Source organism: Protopterus annectens, chromosome 9.part0, assembly GCF_019279795.1.
Source record: "Protopterus annectens isolate FY-2018-M chromosome 9.part0, PAN1.0, whole genome shotgun sequence".
Taxonomy (NCBI): Eukaryota; Metazoa; Chordata; order Ceratodontiformes; family Protopteridae; genus Protopterus; species Protopterus annectens.
Window position 1 is genome coordinate 8417130 of NC_056743.1, and position 13247 is coordinate 8430376.

Below are 13247 nucleotides of genomic sequence, written 5' to 3' on the forward strand. Positions count from 1 at the left end.
GGGCATTGTATTCTATAATGGGTCTAATGAGGGATGAGTACAGTGGGACAATGACCTCCTTTTTTCTGGATGAAAAGTCCTTAGTGATGAGGTGTGCCACATAGAAGGATTTCCTGACTGTTGTGGCAATGTGGTTATTGAAGGTGAGACCACTGTCCACCTGTGTCCCTAAGTCTCTTATCACACTTTCAGTGTTGTGCTTTCTTAACAGCAGACAAACTAGGCTACCATGACCGTTGGTTGCCTTCACGCTTTAGAGTATTCATCCTATGCGCTTTCTTTCTCTATATTGATCTCATGTCTCGGTCAGAAAGTCTATACAGATCGAGCCTGGTAAAATTTATACAGCTAAGATATCTACATAGATACAGATGAAGAAAAAAGTTCAGGAGCTCAAACCAAAAAAGTACAGTTGTGTACACTTACCATAAATGTAGATGTTAGAGTGTATTCACTGTTGCAGTCATCACATTTGGGTTATCTGTTTGCAGCAGCCCTCAGTTGGCCTGATTAACAAAGTCTTGGGTCCTACGTTGGTTGCCGTTTCCTCTCCTGTGACGTCAGGTCGTCAGGGGGTATAAGACATGCAGCCGACGTCATTACATCAGTTTTTCTTGCCCCAGATGTCAGGTGCTCCCCTAATGGGAAGCAATTAAATCTATAAATATACAAGTTATACATCCAACAAAAAAACAAATACACCAAAAAGCTTTTAAGCATTGTAAAGGAGAGAAGAGGTATAGCCAAAAGAAGTCAGGAGCCTGGATTGAGGGTAACTTATTCGACTGCAACAGTGAATACACTCTAACATCTACATTTATGGTAAGTATACACAACTGTACTATATTCTTCATGTTTCACTGTTGCAGTCATAACATTTGGGTAGATTCCAAAAGCTAAGGATGGGAGGAGGAATTTAGATAGCATTAGGACCAGCTATAAGGCCCTGCAAGACTGCAGTGGCAAAGCCAGCTCTGGATTTGGAGAAAATTGGCAAATGGTAATGCTTGGTGAAAATATGTGCAGAACTCCAGGTAGCATCTTCTAGGATGTCCCTGGTAGGTACGCCTCAGAGAAAGGTTGTAGAGGTAGATGCAGCCCTGGTTGAATGGGGTCTGATCCCCTGTGGGATAGGTTTTCCATGGTGCTTATTGCAGAAATGAATGGAATGGCATATCCATTTGGAGATGGTTTGCTCTGAAATAGCCTTCCCCTCTGTCCCTGCAGCAAATGTCAACAGCAGTTGTTCAGATTTCCTTTGAGGTTTAGTCCTTCCAAGTACAATCTAAGTTGTCTATGCACGTCTAAGGAGTGCAGTATCTGTTCCCCTTTGTTCTGCGGATTAGGAAAGAAGGTTGGCAAATAAATGGACTGATTAAGGGCCACACTGGATACCACCTTTGGCATGAAAAAGGGATTGGTCCTGAGGGACACCCTGTCTGCGTGAAAAATGATGAAAGGCTCCACTGCCATAAGGGACTGTAATTCAGATACCCTTCTTGCTGAAGTGATTGCTTAAAGGAAAGCTATTTTCCAAGAAAGGAATTTTAAATCTGCAGTAGCAGCTGGCTGGAAAGGAGGAAGGGCGAGTTTCTCCAATACAAAGTTAAGGTCCCAGGCTGGAGTAGGAGCTCTCATGGGTGGACTTAAATTTTTGGCCCCTCTGAGGAATTGCTTTAGCAGTGGATGAGAGAAGAGGGGAGGTTCTGTGTTATAATGAGCTGAAATGGCTGAGGCGTGAATTTTTATTGAGGAAAAAGACAGGCCCTTGTGAAGCATCTCAGTTAAGTATTGTAAAATCTGAGGTAAATTGGGCAAAAAGGGCTCATCCCTTGAGAATGGTTCCAGGCACAGAATCTTTTCCATTTTTCAGCATAAGATTTTCTAGTACTAGGCCTCCTTGCCTCTAAAATGATATTTATTGCTGGTTTACTGAGGGATGGTAAAGGAGAGATTAGGTAATTAGCCAGGCTGCTAGGTTCAGTGTTTGAAGCTGAGGGTGCAGAATCTGGTTCTCCTACTAAGACAGCAGGGTAGGAGTCTGAGGCAGGTGCCATGGGGCCCACAGTAACACACTGTGCAGGAAGGGATACCAGTGTTGGTGTGGCCAGTCTGGTGCAATCAAAATTGTCCTTGGCTTGTCTTGTTTGATCTTTAGCAGTACTTTGGAGAGCAGAGGCCAAGGAGGAAAGGCATAAACTGTTAGGTTTTTCCAGTTGAAGGGCAGAGCACCCACTTTCCAAGCTTGTCTGTGGAGAGTCCTTGTGCAAAAATTTTCCAATTGATAGTTCTGGGTGGAGGCAAACAGGTGTATATCTGGGCTCCCTCATTTGCTTGTCAACATGTTGAAAATCCTTGGTTCCAGTTTCCACTCGTATGGGTCCATGAGGTTTCTGCTTAGTCCGTCTGCTAGTGTATTTAGTTTTCCCTGGCAGGAATTGAACTTGTAGATGCACTTGGTAGCTCAAGGCTGTATTCCGCAATGCCATGGCTAGTCTGCAGAGGGAGTAAGAATGCGTACCCCCCTGCTTGTTTATGTACCACACAACAGTGGTGTTGTCCGTCTTTAACATTAATTGCCCTGAAAGAACGTGGTCCTTGAAGGCTGTCAGAGCATTCTGTACAGCTAACATTTCTTTTATATTGATATGCAGGTGCATTTGATTTGGGTTCCATAAAATTTGTTGAAAGGGTACCAGGTGTGATTTCTTTTCGTTTATGGTGTACCCGAGACAAGTTAGCACCCTTTGTACAAAAGCCAGATGATTCAAAAGTATGTCCTGGTTTTCTGCCTGAATTAGACAATCATCCAGGTATGGGTATATTTGAATATTTCTTTGCCTGCAAAATACAATCACTGGAGCTAGGCACTTTGTGAATACCCTGGGCGCAGTAGATAAGCCAAAGGGCAGCGCAGTGAAACTGATAGTGCATGTAGCCTGCTTTGAAGCGTAGGTATCTTCTGCAAGATTCCCTGATTGGGATGTGCAGGTATGCTTCCTTTAAATCTAGTGTTGCCAACCAGGCATCTTTGCCTAACATAGGAAGCAACTGGTGGAGTCAGCATCTTGAATTTTGGAATCACCAAAAAGGTGTTTAGAGTAGATAGGTCCAAGATCGGATGCCATAAATTGTCTTTTCTGGGTACCAGGAAAAGTCTCAAATAGAAACCTTGTCCCTTTTCCTCTTCTGGTACCAATTGAATAGCCCTTATGCTGAGAGAGTACTTGCTTTTGGGCCTCTGCCCACTGATTTGGAGGTAGATCCGGCCAATCGCTTGGAGTTAGTAACGTGTGGGAGTGAAATCTGTATCCTTGGGACACTATCTTTAAAACCCATTTGTCCTGGGTAATGAGTCCCCAGTTCTTTGCATGGAGTGCAATCTTTCCCCCCATAGGGGCAGTCAGTTGAGAAGTGCTTGGAAGTTTTAAAAATAAGTTTTATTACTCCCAGGTTTGGAAGTGGAGGCCCCCCACTGCTTAGTCCTGTGCGTACCCTGGAACTGAAGCCTGGATGCTCTGCTGGATCTGGATTTGGACTGAGAAGGTCTGGAAGAGGCAGGAAAGGACCAATTCTTAGAAGGTCAATGCCTACTAAATCTCGGAGGTTGTACTTGTAAAAAAAAAATCTTTAACGGTTTGCATAGATTTAGCTTTTTCCTCCATCTTTTTAAGAAATTCTTCTGCCCTGTTGCCAAACAGGCGGTCCTGATTTAAGGGAGCATCCAGTAATTTCACTTTAACATAATCTGGCAAGGAATGCTCCTTAAGCCAAACATGCCTACTAAGTACAGACTCAGTTACAGCAGCCCTGCAAGATGCTTCTAGTGAATCAAAACCACATTGCAACGTATGTTTACCAACTTGTTCAGCAGAATGCATTAAATCCTGTAAATCCTTATTTTCAGCACAATCAGGAATCAACATAATTTTCTGTTTAAGCAATCCAATAATATGCAGCAGATACTTTAACACATGAAACTGGCAATTCAAGGTCCTAATGGCCAAAGTTGCTGAAGTGTATACATTCTTACCACAGCTATCCAGCACCCTGGAGCCACTATCAGAGGGGGTAGGCTTTTTGGCAGTAGAAGCTTTAATGCTCTTGGGTCCCTGTGAAATGGTTTCAGGATCCGCATTAGGATTTTTGAAAAGGAACTTGTGAGAGTCAGGAACTCTGTAATATCTATCTGGTTTCCTGGGAGCAGGAGGTAAAGAGTCAGGGGCCATGCTAGATACCAAAAAGGCATCATCAGCAATGCCCAGTACAGGAGGTAAAGCTAAAGGCCTGTGCTGGGGCAGGAGTAAAAAATCCCTAAGCCTCTTTTTAGAATCAGAGAAATTCTGACTTTCCCAATGAAAATGCTTCCTGAGAGTAAGCACGGTTTCACAAAAGAGAAATCCTCTGGGGGAAAAGCAGAGGGAATAGAGTCCTCAGCATCAGAATCCTCATAGGTAGATAAGGGTAAATCCTGGTCATCAGAGGAAACAGAAATTTCAGAATCCTGGTCAGAAGTATCATAAGCAAACTCAGCCCTAGTTCTTTTAGAGGGGGAAGGTTGGCTTCCCCTGATTAAAGTAATAAGGTCTTCAGCCATTCTTATCATTTGTTTTTTAGGCATAGAGGCCTGACCATGCGGTCTGGGCATCAGTTTTCTAGGCATGGTTCGTGTTTTAGGCCTTGAAGAAGAAGATGGCGTTGGTTTAATATGCAAGTCAGTAGACCTGAATACACCCTCAGAAGCCGGGGCCTGCACAGCGGCTATGGACCCATCCAAAGTAGAGATATCTGCAGGTTCCACAGTTGAAGCATCTCGCAGCACACCAGACTCAGAATGGGTCTCAGTAGAGGCCTGCGAATCTGAAGTAGCGGGTATCAGGGGCTGCGAAAGCGCCTCACTAAGTACCGGTGCCTCAGCGGCCTGTCTCTGTCTTTATCTTTGCGTTTTTTCGGAATGTCGGTAGTCAGATGGCTTACCAAAGACATATTGGGATAATTAAACAGAGGACCAAAATATTTAGAAGCGAAAAAATATACCGACGACGGACAGTTTGTGGTCTAAATAAGGCACAAACCGACAATGAGGTACATGGAGGTCAGGGCCTAGACAAGGAATACAGTATGAATGAAAATCTTTACGAGGTATTTGCTTTCCACAAGAAATGCAATTACTTACTTTTACTGACATCAGTTTAGAGCAGGAAAAAGTTTCCCCAAATAGGTACTTAGCTTTTAGTTGAAGACTTCGGTTCTGAAACTCGAAAACGAAAATTTCAGGAGTCGGCTGACTGGCACTAGCAAAGTGCTTCTGCTTCAGGTACCACACAACAAGAAAGACTGATGTAATGATGTTGGCTGCATGTTTTATACCCCTGATGACCTGACGTCCCGGAAGAGGAGACAGCAACCGACGTAGGACCCAATACTTTGTTAATCAGGCTGACCGAGGGCTACTGCAAGCAGATAACCCAAATGTGATGACTGCAACAGTGAAACATGAAGAACATCTACAGTTCCTGAGAGAGAGTAACTCTGTCAGGTCTACATTGAAAAGAGGCCAGGGGGAAGGGGGGTGGGGAGGTCGAGGAAGAATGAAAATAGACAACACAGATGGAGCATTATAGTAAGCACATAATTTCTTTACCTGATGTCATTTTCATTCGTTCCTCAACCTGTGGGACAGAGTCCACAGCTACACAGATCCTAGGGTGGCCATCATGGAAGGATATTTCAAAGTGCCATAGAGCAAAAGGCAACTCTTTTACTTGAAATGATGTCTAGTTTGTAATGAGAAATAAAGGTATGAGACCTTCACCAAGAGGAAGCTGCACAGATATCATCAGTTGACATTCTCGAGGAAAAGGCTTGGGAAGTTGCCATAGATCTCGCTGAATGCGCTTTGACATGTCCTGACAAGGACATACATTTTGGATGAATAAACAAAGAAGATGCAATCTCGCAACCATCTGGCCAGAGTAGGTTTAGGAACTGCTGTATCTTTCCTCATGTCTGAAAAAGATATAAACAGCTGGTCAGACTTTCTGAAGGACTTTGTCCTGTCCAGATAAAAATGTAACTGCCTATGAACTTCCAGAAGATGCAGTGTGTATTCTCTCTTGTTCTGAAAATTGGGGAAGGAAACTGGAAGATGCATGGACTGACTGATATTGTCTTCTATGGTCACTTTAGGTAAAAAGGATGGATGGAACCATAAGGAAACTCTATCCTTAAGAAAGATCAAATAAGGAGGTTTAGCAGATAGAGTTTGGAGCTCAGAAACTCTTTTCACTGACGTAATTGCAACCAAAAAGGCAATTTTCCAGAAGAGAAACTTCAGATCCACTTTAGCTGCTGGTTCAAAGGGAGGAAGAACCAATGCTTATGAAATCAAAACAAGACCCCAAGTAGGGTTTGGATCTTTGACTGGAGGAAGGATTAAAAAGGTACCCCTGAGAAAAAACCTTACATAGTTTGGATGAAGCTCGGGTAGCAGATTTTTCCCCAGTGTGGAAAAGTGAAATGGCTGCTAACTGAACCTTCACCATGGACAGCTGGCCCCATTCTGAAAGACAAAGGCCAGGAAGTCTAAAATCACAGGAACAGGAGCTGGAAAATGATCTATCAACTTCTGCTGAGGCCAAATAAAGAACCTTTTTCCATTTGCTCTTATATATCTTCCTAGTAGACACTTTGTAAGCTGATATCATGATCTGTCAAATTGGGGATGAAAGCCTGGAATGTCTAGCCATCACTGGAACTGGAAAAACAATGTGGTCAATTTTAAACCTTGAAGGTTCGGATGAGTCTGTCTGGAGGAGGTTCCAGAGTCCATGGTGGACAATGGACAAAGTAGATGAGACCAAAGAAAGGTGAACCAAACCTGGTGAGGCCAGAAAGGAGCAAGGAGGATTACTTTGTTCTTCAACGGATGCCCTTTCTGAAGGAATTTGGGAATCAGGGGTAAAGGCAGAAATGCATAGAGTGACTGGGAGGCCAAAAATGGACTAGAGCATCTCTCGGAGGCTGTCCCTGAGGAGGGATCAGGGTAAACAACTTGCTGCATTTGTTGTTGAGAGAGGATAAAAAGGTTGCAGCAAGGTTGACCCCACTTGTGGAAGATCATGTTTGCCACTGATTGGTTTAGAGACCACTTGTGAGGCATTAGTACAGTTCTGCTGAGTCTCTCCAATAGACTGTTGGACCCCCCCCCCCCGAATGTACACTGCAACTAGAAAGTGGCTGGTAGACATCGCCCATTGCCACACTCTCACTGCTTTTTGAAACAGTGGGTAGGATCTGGTTCCCCTCACTTGTTGATGTACCATACTGTGGACATATTGTCCATCTGGACTGCAATGGTCCCAAGAGGAAGAAAGCTGTGTAGTGCTTGCAATGCCAGAAGAACCGCTCTCATCTCCAGGATGTTAATGTGTAATTTGATCTCCTGAGATGTCTACGTGCCTTGGACCATCTGTCTCAGAAAATGCCCCACCCCCACTCCAACTGGGAGGGGTCCATAGTCAGCGTGGCATTTGGTGGGGGAAGGATAAAGTGATGACCCTGACAGACTTCCAGGAAATGGCGCCACCAGAGAAGAGTGTCTCTGTAAACCCTCGACAGTTTTATGGGGTGAGTCAGAGGATGCTGATGCAACAACCATTGAACTGATGACGTCCACTGTAGAATATGCATGTGTAAGCATGCTGTGGGCAGTAGTGTTATTATGTCAGCCATAGAACTACTTTCACTAGAGAAGCTGGGATTCTTAAGATTTGAGAGACATGAAATCTTAACGTGACCACCCTGTTTGGAGGTGGAAAGACCATAGTTCTGGCTGTGTCCAAACGAGCTCCAATAAAATCTATTATCTGAACAGGATTGAGCTACAATTTGTCTGTGTTTACAGTTATGCCCAGAGTGGGAGCTATTTGTAACAGGTAATCCTTGGCTTGAATGAGTAGATGCCTGGTTGAAGTGCTTAGGAGCCAGTCGTCGAGATAAGGAAACACATGGAATCCCTGCAGTCTGAGATGTGCTGGAACTACTGCCATGCATTTGGTGAACACCCTGGGGGCCGTGGTGAGACGAAACAGAACCACTCAGAACTGTTAATGATGGACTCCCAGCCTGAAATGAAGATTCCTTCTGGAGAGTCTCTCCATTTTGATATAGTAGTACACATCCTTTAGGTCTACTGAGCACATCCAGTCATCCATCTTCAGAAGAGGTAGGATGGACTGGATTGTGACCATCCTGAATTTTGAGTTTTTTACCAATTTGTTCAAGTATGTTAGATCCAAGATTGGCCTTAGGTCCCCCATTTTCTTTGGTACTAAAAAGAACCTCAAGTAGATGCCCGATCTGGCTTGGCTGGGAGGGACCTCCTGGATGACTCTTTTTTGGAGCACCCTTGTAATTTCTAGCACTGCTGCCTCCCTCTGATTGGGTGGCACATCAAGTAAGTTTTCGGTTTGGGATGATTTAAGAAGGGAATGGACTGTCCTCAGGATACGATCCTTTGCACCCATTGATTGTTTGTTATGGGTGCAAGGATAAGCAAAGTAAACCCAAAAAAAGTCCAACACAACCAAAGTGGGTTGAATTTCCTTAATTTGTATGAAAAGTGGCTGACCCAAATGCAACAAATCAGTTTCGGCTTTAAATAGCCTTCCTCGGTGTTAATACTAGCAACAACACACAATGTTTAAATAATATATTCTAAATTGCTGCTGAACCCCTATTTGTGCATGCCAAATTAGTTATGCTCATTCAGGCCAGGTTTAAAGAGAGCTTCCAGCCTTACTATCCAGCCTGATTCTTTTTCGTTAAGTTTGCTATGCCACCCTGACTTGCACATTCTATTCCCCTGAATTTTATCTATAACAGTAAATTGGAATTTAGCAGTGTGATGGGTTAAAGTATGTTTGTAAAAGGCATTTGTAAGCAAGGATAAGCACCCCCCCCCGACTGTTGTCTCCACAGATGGACAGCCAGGCAACCCTTCAGAAGCGCTAAAAGGGTCTGTCTGAGGAAGAATTCCGAGACTCTTGATTTCTGCAGACCCCCTCTGCCCCTGGAGTGGCATTTACCATTGTTAACTGTTCCCCCTCTGCCTCTGGTGGAAAATTCTCCCTGAGAATCCTGAAGAGGACCTTGAGATTTCCTGAACCACAGTTTTTTCTCTCCAAGCTGATTCCTGGAAAAGGATCTTTGTGGAGTGGAAAAATGGATTCCGATGGCAGACAAGGTCTTCCCATCCTTCTTGCTGTGGGAAGGTGTGTCACAAACTGTGGGGCCAAACAGAGATGAACCATCAAAGGGTGCATTGACAAATGATGCCTTGAAGAGTTCCACATAGTCACACAGCTGCATCCAGCCATGACGCCTAATGGCAATGCCAGAACCAGCAGTCCTAGAGATGCAGCGCAATCAGTCTCATGGGTGAAAGAGAAATTGATTAGAGTGTGGCCATTCTTTATTTATTTTTATTTTACATTTGTTGACCGGGTTAGTCCGACTGAGCTAAGTAGCCCTTTTTCAGCGGAGGCCCAGGGAGAAAAGCTCCACAGTTTTACAATATTAGTATTAACAGTGTCAGCAGGTTACAATGTATACATACAATGAAATACATTTCATCAGAAAAACAATATTGGAAAAAAACATAATAAGCATACATAACATAAATTATTCAATAGAAATGTTTTCAATAAACAGTGAAAAGATTTCATAGTATATATAGTTATTTCATGAGTTTTGTGACATTAGAAATGGAGATAACAGATGGAGAAGAAGAGTAATACTTTAAAGAGGTTTACAAGCTAAAAAGGTTTGAAGTTTTGGTGATTACATATGAATTAATGGGCTAAATCAGGGAGGATGAGTGCAGTGCCAGGACCAGTGAGTTTGGAGGTACTCGCTAGTGGCTGTTTTGAATTGATTTGGATGTTTGAGGGTCCTGATTTCTAGTGGTAATTTGTTCCACCATATGGTAGAATTGTAACTGTAGAGGGTGCAGCTGATTTTAGTCTTAGGTTTGAATATTTGTAGTAGGTTAAGGTCAGAGCTACGTAGGGACTTAGTGGGGGAATATTGAGAAAGAAGGGGAGATAGGCTAGGGCAGAAGGATTTCAGGTGTAGTATAGAGTGAATTATTTGTAGTTGAGAGAGTAGAAGCTGGTGAGGTAATTACATCCAGTTTAGGTATCTTAGTGAAAGACAATGACGTGATTTATAAGTTTGGTGAATTCTGCAGGACAATATCTTGCATTCTCTTCAGACATAGACTCATGGACCAGGCTAGAGAGTTCCTTGATCAGGTCCCTCTGCAGCCTGGTAAAGTAAGATAAATAGTTCAACGCTCATAATGCAAAGGTGGATGAAGTGTAAACCCTCTTGCTGAACCTGTCCAAAGCCCTAGACTCCATGTTAGAGGGTTGGAGGAGCTCTCCTGAGCTAATACCTTTTTGGTGGCTGCCACAACAACCATGGCATTCTACTGGGATCCCTTTAGTCCAGTGGGGTTTGTCTGAAGGAGCACTTCAGATCTTGTCAGCCCAATTGGATATGGGCTCTATGGTGTCCAGATCCTTCCATGCCCTGGTGGAAACTAACTCCATAACAGGGTCCACCGAGGGGAGGGGGCACCCAGGATGTAGGCAGGCCAGTGCTGAAGGCCTCCAAGAGCACTGGCTCCTCTGGGTTAGGGCTTTGGAAGGACCATCCACCCTTCTGGCAAAGGATCTCAAAGATGTCTGCAAAGGAGACATCTTTGGGTGGACACCTGGGGGACCATTCCCCTTCCTCAAAGTCAGTGTCTGTAGTGACAGATTCCTGTGAGGAATCCAGGAGTCTCCTTTTACACCTCTTCTTCCAAGGGACCTTCTTTGGGGATACTCCGGGAAGGTATCAGAAGAAACATGGGGTTCCACAGTGAGAAGAGTTTGGGGGCTTTGCAGCACCAGCTGTCCCAGTGGAAGTCAAGAGACCTCAAGGACAGACTCCATGGAGGAGGGGATGGGATCCAATGGTGGGAGAACCTAAAATCCCTTAGGATGGGCGAGGACCCTTCTCCATCACCTCAAAGACAGATGGACTGCGAGGATCTGAGAGTTGTCCCTCTACAGCTGAAGCTGCCGGAGCAGATTTCTCCTGAATCCACGACACCCTCCACTCCAAGGGGGGAGTTGGAGCCGAGCTGTTGGAGGGGAAGCGATGGCTCTGAAAAAATCAGAGTTGAAGTTAACCCTCTGGACTCAACATCTAAGCTTAAGCTCTGAAATGCACTGGGTCCTGAAGCCATCGGAGTCGAGCACATCGGAGTCGAGCACATCAGGGAAACAGTTGGGCTCAAAGTGGAAACCACTATCGGATCCAATGTCTTGGTTCTCTTATTGGAGTAAGAATGACATTAAGAAAACTCTACAGTGTATCTCAGGCAAACTTCTGGACCAATGTTACTGCATGGTACAGGGCTCCCAACAGAGGAGGCCCTGTTGAACTTAGTAGGTTTAATTGGCCTAAGCCCAATCTTGTACCTGCACTTGCCCTGTTTCAGGAGTCTCTTCCTACTCTTTCATGAGAAGCTCGCTTGGTGACTTTGATCTGCCTAGTAAATTTCTGCTTTAACCCTTCAGGTTTCTTACTTTTCCTTTTTTTGGTGGCATAAACCAATTGCATTCTGGGTCAAAATTGTGGTGAGTCCAGACACTGATTTTAAAACTTAATCAGGTCGCCCTGCTCAGTGCTCACTAGGTTGACAGCCATACCAGACATCTCACTGATATGATACCATTAGAGACAAATAATTAGGCGCTCACTCCTACCCCAAAAGGACATGGGTATTCTTTTACTATACCAGTTAAAAGTTCTTGATTTCTTGTCATATTGAAGTAAAACAAAAGGTAAGGTTTTTCCTGACTTTTATTGGTACTTAAAGAAACTGTGGCAGATCAGCCTCAAGATTCTTACATAAATGTGGTAAATCTGCGGTGCCCTGTAAGGCCTGTCTGCCTTTGGAAGGGCTGTAATCTAAGTGCCTGAGTATAGGCAATTATGTGTAAAACTATGAAAGACTGGACCATTTAGATTTCTTCACTCTCAATTTTACATCTTATTTTCGAAGCTAAAAGGTTCCATGGGGGCCAGCCTAACAATTAACCCAGTAATTAACTGTTTCCCCAAACCTGGTATCTTCAGAGAATTGTGGTCCAGATCTAGACCCAGTCAGGAATATTATCTGCTTCACAAGATTTTTTTTTCTGGTCTCTGCAGAGGTAAAGAACTGCTATGGAATATATTGCCAGACCAACATGGCTTCTCTAGTGAATAAACAAAAGTATTATGATTTAATGCTAAAGTGACACCCCCCCCCACCCAAAAAAAAAGATCAGTCTGTCAGTGTAATCTGGATGAGTGTTAATGTAAATCTGCCACCTGTATGACAAGGAAGCCACTCTTGCTGAAAAAATAAATCTGCAGCCAGAAGAGCTCCACCTTCAGGTACCATTATGCAAATGTAGTAACTTGAACACACAAGAATAGGGGGAAACTACCAAAAGTCAAACATAGTATCAGGGAATTACTCCTCCATAAATCTAGTGAGCAGTTTACCAACTTCACAATGAAAGTGCAGAAATCTGTTCTGGTAACGCTGAAACTGACGCGACTTACTATTAAACTTGACTATGTCATCATACAGCTCAAAGGTCAGCAGTGGTTCGGGAAGCTCTCGAAGGAACAACTTCAAGATAACCGCAGCAAGATGAACGTCTTCATATTTGACAAAATCCACAGTATTACCTAGGTATAAAACAAAAAACAGTCTTAGATAAGTGCCAAATGCTACTGTTCAGTTTTACTTAATGTGTTCTGTCCACATATGCTTCACGCAATACAGAAATTAGTATCTGTATGTAAAAAACAAGCATTTTTGAAGCTGACTGCTATAATTAGCTGTAAAATTTGTTTTTAATTGCTGTCTTCTGTTGATTATACCTTTCTAAAATGTACAGAAAACAATACCTACGTAAGAAGTACACATGCTTTAAAGTCTATTTTAATATGAATGACAAAAAAAGCCACAGTGTAAAGTCAAGACCAGAGACACAAAAGATTCCGAACTGGAACAGTTCCATCCTCGGTGGAATCTTTTGCATTCCTACTTCAAAATGTCTAGCTTATAAACAAGGTAAGTATTCAATAGTTGTTGTAATGACTTGTTGTTGTTGTTGTGTCTAGCTTATAAACAA

The 13247-nt window shown here is 43.4% G+C and overlaps 1 protein-coding gene across 2 annotated transcripts in view; it reads right to left on the minus strand.

Moving 5' to 3' along the window:
- The window catches only part of ARHGAP1 (Rho GTPase activating protein 1), a 1661218-nt gene that overhangs the window by 254343 nt on the left and 1393628 nt on the right, over positions 1-13247 (minus strand). For both annotated transcript variants that reach the window (XM_044082524.1, XM_044082525.1), the window contains one exon: positions 12670-12798. In XM_044082524.1, coding sequence (XP_043938459.1) covers positions 12670-12798 — 129 coding nt within the window. The remainder of the gene's footprint in view (positions 1-12669; positions 12799-13247) is intronic.